General features: G+C 36.0%; 1 protein-coding gene across 9 annotated transcripts in view; it reads left to right on the top strand.

The window, feature by feature from the left end:
- Window positions 1-17,994, top strand: part of Cntn6 (contactin 6) — a 370,745-nt gene extending 352,751 nt beyond the window's left edge. For 8 of the 9 annotated variants that reach the window (XM_011241409.3, XM_006506384.3, XM_006506382.4 and 5 more), the window contains 6 exons: window positions 244-478; window positions 613-728; window positions 2,606-2,792; window positions 13,967-14,079; window positions 16,392-16,560; window positions 17,715-17,994. In XM_011241409.3, the coding sequence (XP_011239711.1) occupies window positions 244-478; window positions 613-728; window positions 2,606-2,792; window positions 13,967-14,079; window positions 16,392-16,560; window positions 17,715-17,815 (921 nt within the window). In that variant the 3' untranslated portion in view covers window positions 17,816-17,994. Of the gene's footprint in view, window positions 1-193; window positions 479-612; window positions 729-2,605; window positions 2,793-13,966; window positions 14,080-16,391; window positions 16,561-17,714 lie in introns of all 9 variants that reach the window. The other variant, XR_003956233.1, reaches the window with a different exon arrangement.
- The last annotated feature ends 877 nt before the right edge of the window (window positions 17,995-18,871 follow it).

Raw genomic sequence — 18,871 nt, forward strand, 5'->3', positions numbered from 1 at the left:
ATGAGCAGGTTATATATATATATATATATATATATATATATATATATATATATATATTCTGCTTCATATTTCTTTTTGAAAATTAGAGAAATGACACTGGAAAAAAGTATTTTTAATTGTCCATTAAATATTGTAACTATCCATAATTGCCTCTGTAGAAGAAACATAAAGTAATCAACAAATATAATTATAGTTCAAAAGATTTTTCAGGAGTATTCAGTGGTTGGTTGCATTCTGCCCAAGGCCATTCCTGAAGAACTACAGAATGGAGAGGGGTTTGGATATATCGTCATGTTTCGGCCAGTAGGCACAACCGCCTGGATGAAAGAAAGGGTGGCTCTTGTAGAATCATCCAAGTTCATCTATAGAAATGAAAGCATCATGCCTCTGTCTCCCTTTGAAGTCAAAGTGGGAGTGTACAATAATGAAGGAGAGGGATCCCTGAGTACTGTGACCATTGTCTACTCTGGGGAAGATGGTAAGCTGCATTCAGAGTTGGAATGATTCACCTTGTAACTTTACATACAGTTTGTTTTTCACTTGTTTGTTTGTTTGTATCATTTTTCTAGAGGCTTTCTCTTAAATATGGTGTTGTCTTTTCTTCAATGGTAGAGCCTCAGCTGGCCCCAAGAGGAACTTCTGTCCAGAGTTTTTCTGCTTCTGAAATGGAGGTTTCCTGGAATGCTATTGCTTGGAATAGAAACACTGGAAGAGTGCTAGGCTATGAGGTAATTCACATGGACTGCACTCTGCGTACAGATGCAGCATCTCACTGCACAATACCTTCTGCACAGGAGTTTGTGAACATGACATATTTCCTGTCATACAATAGTATATGCATTAATGCTCTGCTTCACATCACTGTACCTAAATATTTGTTAGAATCAATTTAAGAAAAAGAGAACATGGAACATGGAAACATGAATCTATACTCTCTTCTGGCCTCTACATGCAAAGGTACCCATGGTCATACACACAAAGACACATATAGTCTTGCAGTTATATATGTACACAAATAAATTATCTTCAAAAATATTAAAAGCATGACTAGTTTGTTTTCACTAAGGATTTCAGAGTTTCAGTACACTAGGCTTGTTGCTTTGTGTGTGTGGAGGCTGGGGTAGGGGGCACAGTGAAGACATGTTACAACACATGGCAGAAGAAGATGTTTGCTGTGGCTACCAGAAAAAGTGATACTGGGCAGCTCCCTGGTCACATTATCGCTTTCAAGATCATGACCTCAATGTTCTAACTCTCCCTACAAAGCACTACCTCTTTGAGATTCCTCTACTCCCCATCATTTCATTGGCCTGGGATGAGTCTTTCAATAAAGAAGTCTTTGGAATAGCGATGCAGATCTGAGATAAAACAATGTTTTAAACTCAAATCAGAGGTGGGAAGAAAGAACGTTTCCATGGGGTCTTAGGCAAACAAATTTACTATTATTATTTTAAATTGTTATTGTATTATAACAAAATTACTATTTATTATTACTAAAGGAAAATGTAGTGCAGAAAAACCTATTATGAGGACAAAGCTCATATGAAATTATTACTTTATTTCTTTTCAAGTGACCACAAAGTATTTATTAACATTACAGTCATTGTATTCTTAGAGATGGGTAAAGTCAAACACTTGTAGATCTTAAACCACAGAACTTAACTGACAATTTTCCAAAGAATATGAGAATCATGGTTGAGGGACCTAAGTGACAAGGAACAAAACAATACAGTTCCATTTAAACTGTTAAAAATGAAGTGAATCACATTTATACAATTTTTTTTTTTTTTATTGAGAGTATGTAACGTGAACACATTTTATTACTTATGTTCTTCACTGAGTCCATTGAGTCAGGACATGGATATTTTGTCTTTTAAAAAGCAAAATTTTTCTAAATATTTATAATTTTCCTCTCTCCTTTATCTCATAATCCTCCATGAAAGAAGCATAAGCAAAAACAAAAGTAAAAAAAAAACTAAATAAAATACTTCTACTCATGTGGCTAGAATTTCTAACTGCAAACTGCTAAATTGCTTATCTTGAGACCTGATGTTTTTCTAATCTCCATACTCCTCACTGAAAATTTCTTCAAATCCATAGATCATATATATATAATTTCTAACATACTATATTTGGAAGCTCAAGATCTGGTAATGAACATATATATATATATATATATATATATATATATATATATATATATATATTGTTTTGGTGTACATGAAACAATGTTTTTTCATAGCAAGTGATCAGAGTGGGTTGAGTCATTAATTATCCATGGTATCTGAGAACTCTGAAAGGAAGAGTAATACCAACAGATCTGAATGTTTGATTGATGGAATGGGATTTGTTTTAGTCTGAATTATTTTATGCCCTTTGTTAAAGTTGATAATTTTAGATCATTTTGGTAACTTAAAATTGCCCTGGTTGTCTTTTATTCATGGTGGATATTTGTTTACTCTCTTTTAATATTATATATTTATTTTGCTATGAAGGTATATCTATTTTGATAAATATGTTTTATCATTTATATATTACTCTACTGTAAAGGTTGATATTTTAGAGAAAACAATAAATGTATTCTTCACTTGGTTTTACCACTCAGGTCTTATACTGGACAGACAACTCCAAAGAATCTATGATTGGTAAAATTAGAGTCAGTGGAAATGTCACAACCAAGAACATCACAGGACTAAGAGCTAATACGATTTACTTTGCCTCTGTGAGAGCCTATAACACTGCAGGGACTGGACCCTCAAGTCTGCCAGTTAATGTCACCACCAAAAAGTCCCGTAAGTATTCACCATAAACCAGGTCATGCATAACATTAATTATGTTATGAGTAGTAATTTTTCTTATGCTCCGTGGCCATTCATTCTTCCTACCACAAGGTTCCATCTACTTGGTGACATGGTTTGTGCTTTTACAGATAATGTTGCCATTATCTGGGAAAAAATAAAGTAAAAGATATTTTTGGGTTTCCAAAAAGAAAGTAGTTTGATTATGTCTAAGGCTGAGAGAAGAGTCCTTAAGATTAGGGTCTTTATTGCCTCCTCCAAAATGAGCTAAAATACTGACCTCTTAGCTTTCAATAAAAATTGGTTACTCAGTTTTCAGAGTTTTAATCCTTTCACTTACAGTCAACTCCTCCTAGAGGAAGGGTTGTGTATGGTTGAATTTCCTACTCAGGTAAAAATCAAAGGTTATTATAAAGTATATAAATAGTATTGAAAAGACCCCCAAGATGCAGATTGTGTTAAGAAGAGAGGGTAATAGACATTTTAATTGTAACTACAGAGCTATGATTCTATTCAAATCTGATAAGTACCAATGTTTTGTCCTTTGTCCCAACTATTTTTTTCCATTTTTTATTAGGTATTTAGCTCATTTACATTTCCAATGCTATACCAAAAGTCCCCCATACACACCCACCCCCACTCCCATACCCACCCACTCCCCCTTTTTGGCCCTGGCGTTCCCCTGTACTGGGGCATATAAAGTTTGCGTGTCCAATGGGCCTCTCTTTCCAGTGATGGCCGACTAGGCCATCTTTTGATACATATGCAGCTAGAGTCAAGAGCTCCGGGGTACTGGTTAGTTCATAATGTTGTTCCACCTATAGGGTTGCAGATCCCTTTAGCTCCTTGGGTTCTTTCTCTAGCTCCTCCATTGGGAGCCCTGTGATCCATCCATTAGCTGACTGTGAGCATCCACTTCTGTGTTTGCTAGGCCCCGGCATAGTCTCACAAGAGACAGCTACATCTGGGTCCTTTCGATAAAATCTTGCTAGTATATGCAATGGTGTCAGCGTTTGGATGCTGATTATGGGGTGGATCCCTGGATATGGCAGTCTCTACATGGTCCATCCTTTCATCTCAGCTCCAAACTTTGTCTCTGTAACTCCTTCCATGGGTGTTTTGTTCCCAATTCTAAGGAGGGGCATAGTGTCCACACTTCAGTTACCAAAGTTGAGTCAGGATCAAGTTGACCATCTAAACAGTCCCATATCACCTAAAGAAATAGAAGCAGTTATTAATAGTCTCCCAGCCAAAAAAAGCCCAGGACCAGACAGGTTTAGTGCAGAGTTCTATCAGACCTTCAAAGAAGATCTAATTCCAGTTCTGCACAAACTATTTCACAAAATAGAAGTAGAAGGTACTCTACCCAACTCATTTTATGAAGCCACTATTACTTTGATACCTAAACCACAGAAAGACCCAACAAAGATAGAGAACTTCAGACCAATTTCTCTTATGAATATCGATGCAAAAATCCTCAATAAAATTCTTGCTAACCGAATCCAAGAACACATTAAAGCAATCATCCATCCTGACCAAGTAGGTTTTATTCCAGGAATGCAGGGATGGTTTAATATACGAAAATCCATCAATGTAATCCATTATATAAACAAACTCAAAGACAAAAACCACATGATCATCTCGTTAGATGCAGAAAAAGCATTTGACAAGATTCAACACCCATTCATGATAAAAGTTTTGGAAAGATCAGGAATTCAAGGCCCATACCTAAACATGATAAAAGCAATCTACAGCAAACCAGTAGCCAACATCAATGTAAATGGAGAGAAGCTGGAAGCAATCCCACTAAAATCAGGGACTAGACAAGGCTGCCCACTTTCTCCCTACCAACTTTTTTCTTATCAAAGCCTAAAGATTAGTATAATCCCCAAAGATGGTCTTGGACTGCCTAAACCTTTGTATTTGTATTCTTTTTAGCCACTCTGATTAAATCTCTTTTCAGAAATTTTTCTGTGTATGTGTGATTTTAAAAATATTTATTTTATTTTATATTTATGTTCATGAGTGTGTGTGTGTGTGTGTGCATATAAACCTGCAGAGGTCAGAAGCAGGGAACAGATACACGTGGAGTTGGAATTACAAGTGGTTATAAGCTTCACAAGTGGGTGTTGGAAGCCAAATCTATGTCCTCTAAAAGAGCAAATTTCAAATTAAGAACAATGATCTGAGATTTCTTGGAACTTAGAGGGTATCTGGGACAAGAAGATACCTAAGTTACACTTCCTTTATGCTTTAAGCCTGGACTGATTTTTACTAACTTTAAGCAAGTATAAGCAAGTAAGTTACTCAAAAGATAAAACAGGAAGACAGAAATTTTGTAATTTTATGATGCCCTTAGTTACTGTGCATTCTCCAGTATTTAAGTGAATTTTTTGAGTGCCTATTGTAGTACATGCAAAGTGGAATCTTCCCACCCTGTGTTACTCCATTTTCTAACTTGAGATGGAATGGATAGAAATAATTTTGAGGAAAAGATTAGACAAGCATACAGTTCTATTCCTCCTCCTGACTTACACTGCATTGACAGAATCAATGACATATTTGTGCTAATATATTATAATTATGATGGTGTGTAATGGCAACACTACCATAATCTCACTTTGCCATGCTTCCCACATGGTGATAATGTACCGAACCTCTGAAACTGTAAGCTAGTTCCAAACACATACTTTCCTTTATAAGATTTGCCTTGGTCATGATGTCTCTTTGCAGCTATGACTACCTAAGACATACTGGTCAGAGAAAAATGAGAATCAAAAAATTTTAGGTAGAAGGTTCACATGTCTTCAAATATTTATCTTTTGTATTCACTAAATGAAACCAATGAACAGAATCTTTGTAATTCCTAATTTTCTTCATAGAGATGAAGTTTCTGTCTTTCTTTCCTGTCTTCCTTCTTTCTTTCTTTCTTTCTTTCTTTCTTTCTTTCTTTCTTTCTTTCTTTCTTTCTTCCTTCCTTCCTTCCTTCCTTCCTTCCTTCCTTTTTTCTTTCTCTCTTTTCCTCTCTCTTTCTCTCTCTCTCTCTCTTTCTTTCTTTCTTTCTTTCTTTCTTTCTTTCTTTCTTTCTTTCTTTCATTCTTTCTCTCTTTTTCCTTCTTGCTTTCTTTCTTTCCTTTCATCTTTTCTTTCTTCCTCTCCATCTGCCTGTCTATCTGTCTTTCTTCCTTCCTTCTTTCTTTCCTTCCTTTCCTTCATTTAACTCCTTGGAGTCTTGGAGCTTACAAATTTCCATATCAAGAATTTCCATATCATGACACATCTCAACTGTAAAAGATGAGAACTATTTGAAAGTGAAACCTGCATGGCATAGATCTCATGTTTGAGATCTAACAAAGACTCCTCTTTAATGTTTTCCATATTTCATATTAAAAATTTAAAGATATTCAGTAGTAAATACCCCTACAGAGTCTGTAACAAATTCTCACTAACAGTGTATTAAAACAAGACAAATGTATTACATTGTTTTGGAGTTCAGGTGTCAGAGTGGGTTTCACCAACCAGAAGGTGAAGGGCTAGCAAACTAGGTAAGGGCTACCATACATATCTGAGGGAAACTTGCTTTTTATGCTTCTTGAGAAAAGTTACTCTCCCGGGCCTTACAGTTCCTTTCTCAGCCTTCTTCACAAATGTGCTGGGAGTTGGTTAGTATGGGTTGACTATGATCTTTCTCCTGAAGGCTTGTCCTTTGAACCCTTTTTACATGGGTTATTGTGCTACTGTGAGAGGTAGAAACTTTAGGAAGAGGACTCTTGACAAAGGAAGTAGGTCCCTAAGAAGGGTCCTTGAAGATGGATCATCCCTGGCCCTTCGCCAGGTGTTCTCTCTGCTTCTAGAACAGACATGAAATAAACATATCGCTTTTGCTGCACATTCTCAGCACCATGAGAGCCAAGGAACAATAAATCAAGCCCTTTAAAACTATGGACTAAAATGAATTTTTCTTCCACTGAGTTGTTTTTTAAGCATTTAGTCATAGCATTTACAAGCTAAATAATCAAAGAGTTTTCAGCTTACACTCCATTGGTATCATTTCTATAAATTGATGCCCTTGCTTCTTCACATTCCTTTGAATACCTGTAAGGTTATGTTGAGCACCCTGTAATTTTCCACAATAGTTTCCATAGTGCAGTGCTGTGGACTCATTCCCTACCACAATGCTTCTTTTCCATATATAGTAGTGTTTCCATTGAATACAAAGAATGAGACTGTAGATGGTGAACACATTTGGAAATCTTAATCTACACACTAAGAGAACATTGACCACTGTAGTGTTCAAAGACCTGTGAGTTCTTCTCTTTTTCACTTAAAATTTCTACAATGATAGTAGAATTTGCATTTCTATATGATAGAAAATATTTGTCCTGTTAGCAGTTAGACTATGAGCCTGTGAGACTGTGAGCCTGAAATCTCCTCACCTTGACCACCATTCTAATTTTTCATTTTCTTCTCTACAATGTTGTCTCTCCTTATATAGAGACACATTCCTTTTCAAGTAGAACTCAACTGAGTTTTTTTTTTCTCAAAACATAATTATACCTATCTTCGTGTCCTGAGTGTTTATTATTTATAATTGGTTTAGTATGTGTTATATGGATCTTAAATACTCCCAGATTTCCTTTCACAATGTTAACTGAGCCTTAAAGGATTTTGGTATCTTTTTCTTTGATGTATACATACATATATACACACACACATAACAAACACACATACACACACATACAGACATACACACACTAAATATATTCAACCTGCTCACGCTGTATATTAATGTTAATTATAGGTAGTTATATGATTTAGGGCAAACCATTTGTTATTGGATGACTAATTTCAGGTGGGACTCTTTCCTGTGGAAAACCATTTTCTTACTCTAAGCACTTGTTTTTTGGTTTTTGGTTTTTGGTTTTTGGTGTGTGTGTGTGTGTGTGTGTGTGTGTGTGTGTGTGTGTGTGTGTGTGTGTTTTGAGACAGGGTTTCTCTGTATAGCCCTGGCTGTCTTGGAACTCACTTTGTAGACTAGGCTGGCCTCGAACTCAGAAATCTGCCTGCCTCTGCCTCTGCCTCCAGAGTGCTAGGATTAAAGGCATGCGCCACCACGCCCTGCTACTCTAAGCATTTCTTTGTTTCCTGTAGTTCATTGTCTAGGTCTAAGTCTCCACTTTTCCCCTTTTATTAGCATGTCCTTCAGTTTTAATTATTGTTCATGTCTTCTTTGAGTAGCTATGGTGATTAGACTTTGTGTGTGTAGTATCTCATATTTCAGGAGACATTATTTTACAGCAAGCTTCCTGTTCATTTGTCTCTTACTTTCTTTTCTCCCCTCTTCTTTAATGATTACTGAGCCTTTTGTGTGAGGGTTATCTTGGTACTAGAAACCTAACCAATTCCTAGGGCTAATAAGTAATGGATTTTGGAGGAGAACCTACAACCACCAGCTTACCAGGCTATCATAATTCTAGACTACATTCTAAATATTAATCTGATGACCACTGTTAAGAGTAGGTCTCAACCATTTTCAAAGAAAGTTCCTTTTCCAAAAGATGGAGACCACTACAAAAACCCACATCTGACCAAATAGTAGAGTACAAGTGACATTATGGTACACACACCAAAATGATAAGTCTACCACTAATTTTTTTTTCATTGTTCTGTCTTTAAGTAGACTCTCAGTGTTCCTGCCATTTGTAATATCAGAAAAAAGCCCTCTTTACAACTCTAACTTCTACCTTTAACATATTTATATCTGATAAGGCATCATATAATTTTGGGCTGCTGTGAAACTGAGGCAAAAGTAAGAAAGAAACTCTAGTGTGAGAGAAGTGAAGACACGTATACTAACTCATCTATACTTTCATTTTGATTTTCCTGAATATGTTGATTTGTGTGTATGTTTCAAGAAATGGAGGACTACATGTATTGTGAGTGTTTGTACACATCTGTGTGCTTTTCTATGGAAGCCAGAGGACAATCCCAGGAGTACATCCAACTACTTTGAGATAGACAATCATGGATCACCAGCAAGCCCAATGGGTTCTTCTGTTCGTGTGTTCCTGGGTATGGACTTTAAGTATGCACCACCATACCAGGCATTTAAAAATCCTGAGCATTTAACTCATTCTTGTGAAAAACCACTTAACTAGCTGAGCTATTGTACAAGTTTAGGTCTTATCATTTGATAATTATGAATGTATACATATATGTAACTGAAAGTAGAGCTGAAGATTATGCCCAGTTCTGGAGTTTGTTGGAAAAAAAGAAGAAAATAACCTACCTAAGGGCAACCAAATGGCTAAAATACAGTGAAGGTGCATTGAATGGCGATATGTATTACATCACTTTTGCCATATTTACTTTGATTTTTTTTACTTATTTTAAAAGAAATAAAAGTACTGCTAGTCTTCACTTTCTTCTTATGACTTTTTTTTAAAAAGAGATATGTTGATCAGGGGTCACAGAAGTGTTAGAGGTGAAATGGCTTTAATGAAACACTGAAGGCAGCCCTGATTCTAAGTGGTACCCTTGGATTTAACTTTGATTTTCCATGTCCTTGAGATGACATCAAGATTACCTCTGAATACTGGTAGTAGAAAGAAAAAAAAAACTCATCCATCACACATTGAATCTGTCACCATCTAGATTTTCAATTTGGTACTTGCTTTTTCATTGTAAAATCAGAAAAAAATTAAAAAATGAGAACTTACATTTACCAAAAACTGTTTCTCATGATTGGCTATCATGACAGGCAAAGCTGTGGAGAAGACAGACCTTTATTACTTTTATTCAATATAAAAATTCTGTCATCTATACAATGAATAGTGCTGTCAAGAGTCACATATAGTCTCAAGTACTGAGGTATGTTTGGTTCAGATAATTTCTCTCTTACTCGCTAAACATTCTAGCATAAGGGAAAGACAAATCATATTACTATAAGGTACAAGCAATACCGTGCAGAAATAAGAGGTATAGATACACAGAAGAAAGAGTACGGAGAAGGATGCATATTTTGATAAGCACGATTGAGAGTTAGGGGACAAAAGAGCTCTATGTATATATGTACATAACTATACATATGTGTGCATATATATAGCTTCATAAATCCATTTCTGTTGTTTCCCATTTATGATAATAACAATGGTGATGATCATAGTGTAGTAGCTGTTTTCAAATAATATATGTGATGCATTTGTATGTATCATACCTTAGCAAAAATAATGTGTGTCCATAATATCCAAAAGTCAGAGCAAATAAATGGTTATCCTCGCAGATATTACTTAGATGGCACTTATATTTACAATGAAAAGAAGAAAATATTTACAGCACTTCAAGTGGGAAAGAAAGCATAAACAAAACATGTGCCTGTTGTAGAAAGTCATACTCAGACACTACAACAGAAACTGTTTGCAAATTTGGGCTCAATTTGGACATGGACATTGGCTGACTAGCACTCTGTACTGGATTCTTTCTTGTTGTAAATATGCAATCAATCCATATTTAGACATAAAGGAAGCATTAAGCTTTTATTTCATCTTGCACTTATGTTCTTTCTCTCTTGCCCAAATGTCAACCCCATGCTGTTACTTAGAAGTGTAACGCAAGAAGTTGTTTTTGAATTGGGTTCACAGTGTGAACTACAGCTGAATATAAATGCCATCTACAGAAAAATTGATTACAGAGAAACCATTAGAGCTGTGAAGGGCTGGTTTAATGCCGCTCTGTCACTTGATTAATAGAACATGATTTTGGTCTTTGGAAATTGGCTGCAAAAAATGTTAAAAAGTAGAAAAAGTGTTTGTTGAGTTTACTATTTGTGAATGTTATACAAGCAACATAATACTTTTTGTAAGATACATGTGACAAGCGCTTTGGTTTTCTTAAGGTATCGGAATTTTAATTTCATTCAAGAAATTATGCTGTATGCTTTAAGCCTCCATAACAAACCTGGACTGTTAATAGTGCAAATAATACCATGATATTCTTCAAAATAGCTTTCAGAAGTTTTGGATTGTTTTTTAATCTAATGATAAACGGGTGAGATTGACATACTTGTTTCCAAACTAACACCAAATAAAGACAAACAAAGTCTATAGGTCATAATAACTTCTCAGGAAATTAGCTGAAACCCTAGCTTGTATCTTCCTATCAGAATTACATAGTAAATTCAAGAGCAGTGTCACAAAGGGAGCATCTTCAAATTATGCTAATTATATTTAAGAAATGAGTCATTTGTAAATGTTAAAATCATATTATCTGTGTCAAATCCCTTTGAACACAACTGAAAACAGATTATGTCATAACCAGGCAGTGGAGACCCACTATACCTAAGAGAGACTCTTAATGGCCATTGAGGCTTCATTACAAACCTCTGACAAAGCAAAGACTTCCTACTGTATTTCATATGAACCAAGAATTTTATAAACTAGGAATTATGACTCTCATTTCAACTCTCATTTCAAAGGTAATATAGCTAGGGCTCTTGGGTACAACTTTGGAACTTTGACCTCAAAATCAGAGTTTTCCTATCCTCCAGACACAAAGAAAATCCAAACATTTCAAGTAATCCATATAATTGGTCATACATAGTAGCAGCACTTCTCATAGTGTGCCCATGGGATGTTTTGCAATCTGCTTTGAAGAAACAAATGCATACATATCAAGGACAAGGTTATTGCTAAAGTCACAACTATGCCTTTCAAGGTTGCAAAATTCAGCTCCCTGAATCTTTGCCTGTTGCATCCATAGTAGACTCAGTATTGTAAGAAATCCTATTATGCTAAAGCATTTGAACAAAATGCTTTTTTTTAAAAAAAAGCCACAGCAGTAAATAAATATTTGCAGAGAATAAGACAAAGCAAAAGGGCAACAACAAAAACCTACCAGTGACATTGAAGGGCTGAATTTACATGTGCTCCATGTTAATTACATGATGTTGTTGTTAGTTTTGATATACTGTAGTGAAGAAATGTGTCCAAAGAGCACACTAGAAGATATTGAATCTCTGATAGCTTGTGACAATTTTTATCTTAGCTCTTTTATATCTGAAAAATGACTATAAAATTTACTTGGAAATAAATGAAGAGAAGATGGCTTGTAACAGTACTCTTGGCATGGAGTCTGTCATAAATAAAAACACCACTTGGCATTCAACCCAGACATTTTATGCTTTTATTTTTAATTTGGTTTATATTTCCAAGAAACTGTCCATGGTATAGCCAGTCATATTGGTCAGTATAAATACACATGAATGACTTAGGACCGGCCGTTGTAATTTGGCCTTGATCATAGAATGGTATGATAAATGTATAGTTCCCATTTTGTAACCTGTGTGCCATGCACATATTAAATATTGCAAAGGTAATAAGGCATTGAGCAGTTTTACGTTTAGACTGCATGATGCTTTTTCATACAAATCTAACTTGTCAGCTTTTTAATGTTTGAGCCATGCACTGTTGAAGTGTTAAGTGTTGAAGATACATGCTAAGTGTTGAAGATACAGAGTAGAAAAAGGCACATCCCCTCAGACATTTACAAAATCATGTGAAAAAAAAACCTGCTATCTTTCAGTAAGACCAAACTATAGTAAATAATAATTGGACCCATGAAACTATTTGGTCATCATTTCTCTGGCTATAACATGCCAAATTTGGTAGCAGAGCTAGATGATCAGGAGCAGGTTTGGGAGGCCATTAGCAATGCTCCTAGTTCAGTATGTTGAGCATATTCTAGTGATACATAAGACATTAAATAGCAATTGATTCCATGTGCTCAAAGAAGTTGTAGTTGTTTCCATCATTGTTCTAATGAGTTAAATGCTAGATTCTTTATACACCACACATTCAGAAAAGGAACAACTTGCTGGGCAGTTTGATCTCTGTCTCGGCTTTCCAGTTGAACCATTTTTAAATCTCTCCTTAGTTTTTCTCAGTCTTGAAATAAGCATGTCATCCCTTTGAATAGCAGCATGTTGTCATGGTGAAACCATTGGACACTGGACAAGAACTAATAGTCCTACAATCTGTTCTGACTCAACTACTTGTTCGTGGTATACTTTGGGACAAGTGACTTTTTACTCTATAAGTCACATTACAGGTATCATATGTAAATAATTAAAAATTGAACTGCATCTAGTATTTTAGAATGATAATTCTACATCCTCCTTTCCATATGTGATACTCCTCTACTCGAACACAACATTAATTTCAAAGGACCGGGTTCAGAATAAGTGTTATTTGGAGTGATCAATGTATTTGCGAAGATTTTTCTCTGTTTTCTGTTCTCAGAGCATTATTAATAGTATAAAGAATAGTTTTTTCAGTGCACAGCCACCTTTGCTTGAACTATCATAAATATGTATCCAAATTAAGGCCTGTAGTCATATGATTGACAACCACCAGATTTTTTTTAAGAATTTTTATCCTGGGCTATCCTATATAGAAGAATGTTCAAGCTTTTTGTACTGTTCACAGTTGTGATTTCAGTCACACACATTGAATGACAAGTAGTCTATATGGGCAACTGGCCAAGGAACATGGCCATGCAATAAGAGGCCCAGAAGGAATGTGTTCACTTGGTGACTCTCCTTCTCTTGAGGCTCTGCAGCATTCCGGCAGGGATCTAAAAATTATCCTATAAATATGCATTTCATATTTCATGTGTGTTATTTTGCTTAAAGTATCTTAAATTGATTTTGTTAACTTCACTGAAAAACAGTAATATAGCATTATGGATTTGATGAGCATTCACAATGAACTGTATATAAAAAGCATGAACACAATATTTATGTGACTATGCATCTATATAGAATGCTTCAAACTTTAGTTAGCATTAATAGCCAATTTCAAAATTATATAACCCAATCCTCCATCTTTTTCTATATTGTAAAGTAAGCAAACTTAATATCAATGATTAATATATTAATACTGGACAGTCAGCAAACTATTATTAATTCATAAGTCTGTCACAAAGACCTTCCCAAATAATCAAAATTTGAATAAATTTGCTTGCTATGATTAGAATCAGTATGATATTTAAAATAACAATAAACCATTTCATTCCTTTTACGCTAATGATGGGATTTTTACTTTTCTTGTCATGAGGCTGCATTATACTGTTAACTAATTAATATTCATTTGGATCTTTATTGTATTTTAAAGCTCCTAGCCAACCACCAGCAAACATTGCCTGGAAGCTGTCAAATTCTAAATTATGCTTGAACTGGGAGCATGTAAAAACCATGGAAAATGAGTCTGAAGTGCTGGGCTACAAGGTAAGTATTTACTTTTTTATTTAATCTAATATGTTATTAAAGATTCAGCAATGTCATAATCAAGAAGAAATGAAATTTGTACCTATGTATCTATTAGAATTAAAATACTTTTCAATCTACTCTTGCTTCTCTTTTTAAATTTTATTTTATTAGATTTTTTATTTATTTACATTTCAAATGTTTTTCCCCTTCCCAGTTAAATCCTCTATTGCCACCTCTTTCTCCCTGCTTCTGTGAGAGTATTGCCTCCCTCACCTGCCATTCCCACCTCAGTGCCCTAGCATTTCCCTAGTTGGAGGTGGTCATCGAACCTCCAGAGGACCAAGGAGCTCCCCTCATGTTAATGTCAGATATGGTAATCCTCTGCTACATATGCATCTGGAGTCATGGGCACCTGGAGCCCTCCATGTGTACTCATTGGTTGCTGGTTTAGTCCTTGGCAGCTTGATGTTGATGTTCTTCCTATGAGTTTGCAAACCCCTTCAGTTCCTTCAGTCCTTCCCCTAACTCCTCCACTGGGGACTTATGCTTATTCTGATGGTTGGCTGTGTGCATCCATATCTGTATTGGTCAGGCTCTGGCCCAGCCTCTCAGGGGACAGCTACCCTATGCTCCTGTCAGCAAAATCTTCTTGGAATCAGCAATAGTGTCTGGGGTTAATGTCTATAGATGGGATAGATTCCCTAGGCAAGGCAGACACTGGATGGCCAGTTTCTGTTCCACTGTTCGTCCCTGCATTTCCTTTTGACAGGAGGAATCCTGGATTACTCTTTTTGAGATGGGTGGGTGGTCCCATACCTTAATTGGGGGTAGTTCCTATCCACTGGATATGGTCTCTGCATGTTCTCTTTCCCCTTTGTTGGGTATTTCTGCGAATGCCATAACTGTTGAGTCCTGGAAACCTCTTGGGTCCCTGTCATCTGGAACTTTCTAGTGGCTACCAAGTTCTCCATTCACCACTGCTACACACCTCCATTCAATTTCCTGATCCACTGAACTTTTCCTTTTTCTCCTCCCACACTTGATCCTGCTCCCTTTTCCCTTCCCTCCTCTCTCCCTCCCAGACCTCTCCCTCTAGATACCTCCCATGATTATTTTTCCCCCTTCTGAGTAGGACTGAATCATCCATATTTTGGTCTTCCTTCTTCTTGGGTTTCATATGATTTGTGAGTTGTATTGTGAGCATTCTGAGCCTTTTTGTTTGTTTGTTTGTTTGTTTGTTAATATCCACTTATCAGTGAGTATACACCATGTGTGTTCTTTTATGACTGGGTTACCTCACTCAGCATGGTATTTTCTAGTTCCGTCCACTTGCCTGTGAATTTCATGAAGCCGTTGTTTTTAATAGCTGAGTAGTACTCCATTGTGTAAATGTACCACATTTTTCTGTATCCACAGTTGAAGGACATTTGAGTCCTTTCCATCTCCTGGCTACAATAAATAAGGCTGTTATGAATATAGTGGAGCATATGTCCTTGTTGTATGTTGGAGCATATTTTGGTTATATACCCAGGAATGGTGTAGCTGAGTCCTCAGGTAGTAGTAGTATGTCCAATTTCCTGAGGAAACATCAGACTCCTTTCCAGAGTGGTTGTACCAGCTTTCAATCCCACTAGCAATGGAGGACTGTTGCTCTTTCTCTACATCCTTCCCAGTATCTGCTGTCATCTGAGTTTTCGATAAACATTGTATGTTCTAGTTTCAGTAACGGATATGGAGTAACATGGTATGGAGAATAAAAAATCTAAGTCCTACAGTATGAAATCATTTTTCTCCACATGATTGCTTTTGCTATCAAGAAATTACAGGTTTTTATTGTAGATGCAATTCATGATTGATGTTAAGGAGTAAGTTTAAATGGAGTATAAAAAAATTAGGACACAGTAGATATGGGCTTTTAACAGCACAAAAGGAATCTCACAAGAATATTATTAAGTATTAAGAGCATCTCTGAGTGCCCAGGGTAAGTGATCCCCATTAGTGTTAATGTAAATTAACTCTGGGCAGACATACATATTCAGACATTTGTAATGGATCCAAACTGAAAGTGTGTTTTCATAGTAATCCCTATAACTAATGTACTCAAACTCCATACCTGAGACATGGATCCCAAAGAAATATTATTTCCCAATAATAAATGTAATGATAAGCCAACCTGAATGTTTGCATGTAAGGAGTACAATGTTGATAATGGTTCTTTTAACATAAGTGAGAGCATTGATTTAAACTTGTTCCTTGTCCCTCATCATAACAGCATCTGAACCCTCAGTACCCACCAAACCCATCTGAACTTGACTCTCCCTTTCGTACAGATCCTCTATCGGCAGAACCGACAGAGTAAAACTCATATTTTGGAAACAAATAATACATCTGCTGAACTCCTGGTTCCATTTGAAGAAGACTATTTGATTGAAATCAGAACAGTCAGTGATGGTGGAGATGGAAGCAGCAGTGAGGAAATCAGAATTCCAAAAATGTCAAGTGAGTTGAGTTGCTGCTTTGTCTGATCTGGGCACCTGCAGCACAAATGTTCCCAGGGACTTTCAGGTTGTTAAGTAAATGTTTTGTGACAAAGCAAAAGGTCTGTGCTTCCATTTTCAATTGTGAGCCAAAAGTGACAAGCCAGTTTTTCTCATAACAATGGGTAGGCGTTTTTACAATTTTCTTTTTTTTTTATTATGTATTTTCCTCAATTACATTTCAAATGCTATCCCAAAAGTCCCCCACACCCTCCCCCCTCCCACTCCCCTACCCACCCATTCCCATTTTTTGGCCCTGGCGTTCCCCTGTACTGGGGCATATAAAGTTTGCCTGACCAATGGGCCTCTCTTTCCATTGATGGCTGACTAGGCCATCTTTTGATACATATGCAGCTAGAGTCAAGAGCTCTGGGGTACTGGTTAGTTCATAATGTTGTTCCACCGATAGGGTTGCAGATCTCTTTAGCTCCTTGGATAATTTTCTTATTTGAAAACAAAATAATAAATAAATAAATAAATAAATAAATAAATAAATAAATAAGGTAGAAGGAAATGAAGTTAAGAAAGAGAAAGTTAAGAATAAAATCAAAGAAAATTAATGAAAAGAAAAAGGGAAATAATTTCATGATTCACTATTTTTGCACAAAATGTAGGATTTTTTTTCTTTCAAATGGTCAAAGGTCTCAAAGAAGAAACAGTGAAATTGAAGCATCTATCCCTATGTGGTTCTTTCTATGTCCGTGGCAAACATCAACAATCGGTCATAGCATTTATACTAAGCTGAAGGCTTCTCAATCATGGTGAAAGGAGGCCAGTTCCACAGTTATCAAGTAATACTAACTACTAGTTTTGCATTTAAAGCATCAAGTTCACATCTTCATGAAACTTCTAAGTAGAAGTCATTGGTCACCAAATGTTGGCCAGTTCTAATATAATTTCAAGTAGTCCTCACCAATTTGGGCACTTTTACTATTCATTTTTACATTTGAGGTGGCATCTTATAATAGGAGGAGATGTGTCTTAAATTTACATTTAATATAGTAAAATATTATTATTAAAAAACAAACATGACAGCGTAATTTCTGTCTCATGAAATTAATACAGTAGGCAGTTTTACGTCCTGTGAGGTAATTCTTTGATTTTTGTATTTTCCAGGTTTGAGTTCCACAGGAGTTCAGATCTCGAAGCCCAGCACCCAGTCCCTGTCAATGGTTGGGGTTTTTTACTGTTTTGCTATTCACCCACTTTCGAGATGAACCAATCCATGGATCTTTGGGAATTTTCTGAGAGCAAACCATTCTGTAAATCCATTCTCCAGCCTCTATCACAAGACATATTCTTAATACAGACTTGTTTGGAAAGAAGAAAATGTATATTACTAAGCTCTTGTAAATATCTGTGGTACATTAATAAAACAGTTTTAAACACTTTGAAACACTTTGAATTTTAATGTTCACACATCATTACACATTTGAGGGTGCCAAATTAATCGGAGGACATAAAACTGCTGTGTCTTTCAGGTGACTTATAAGAAGAATATAAATAACCACCTCAATAACGATTATAGATATGAGACAGGTGTAAATTCATGTCCATTTTATGTGCTCCAGGTAATATACTTCACTATTTACAGTCCTTAGCACCATTTGAAAGAAAATACAATGGCTTGTTTATAGTTGTATATATCTCCCAGAGATCATATTTTCCAAATCCTGGTGCTGCAGTTTCTGAATCCAGTTAGAAAAAATGGTTAGACTTGACAAAATGTTGGTATGCACAGTGATCTTTCTTCTTGGGTTTTATAAGAAAAGAGCAAATACAGAAGTTTTAGGCAAGGAAACAGAAATGAAGAGAAACCAGGACTCATTGAAAATAACAAGTTTTCCCCTAAATTTACATCTAGTGAACAAATCCCTGGGACATCTTATAAACTGATTATACTCTACATGGCCTTACTTTTACATAGTAATAAAAATCTGGAAACAGATTTATTTGATAAGATTCCCTACATTTTATTCACAGTGATCTTCTCTCTCTTTTTTTTTAAATCAAACTTTTCTTTGATCATTACTATAATCGTGATTGAAAACTCCTAGTGTGATGAATCTGGTTTTAGTGAGATTCTGTGCGCTAACTCTGCTCTAGGGATAATCAATCCCAGTAACAGCCCCAGCCCTGCATGGTCCCGAAGCACAGTCTGCAGAGAAGAGTAAGGCGAGTGCCAGTGTTCTGACCCTTCTGTTTTGCCCACTACAATGACGGATTTCCTGCTGCTGTTGACTTGCTCCACTGATTTTCTTTCTGGAAGACTG

The sequence above is a fragment of the Mus musculus genome, chromosome 6, assembly GCF_000001635.26.
Source record: "Mus musculus strain C57BL/6J chromosome 6, GRCm38.p6 C57BL/6J".
In the NCBI taxonomy this organism is placed as follows: domain Eukaryota; kingdom Metazoa; phylum Chordata; class Mammalia; order Rodentia; family Muridae; genus Mus; species Mus musculus.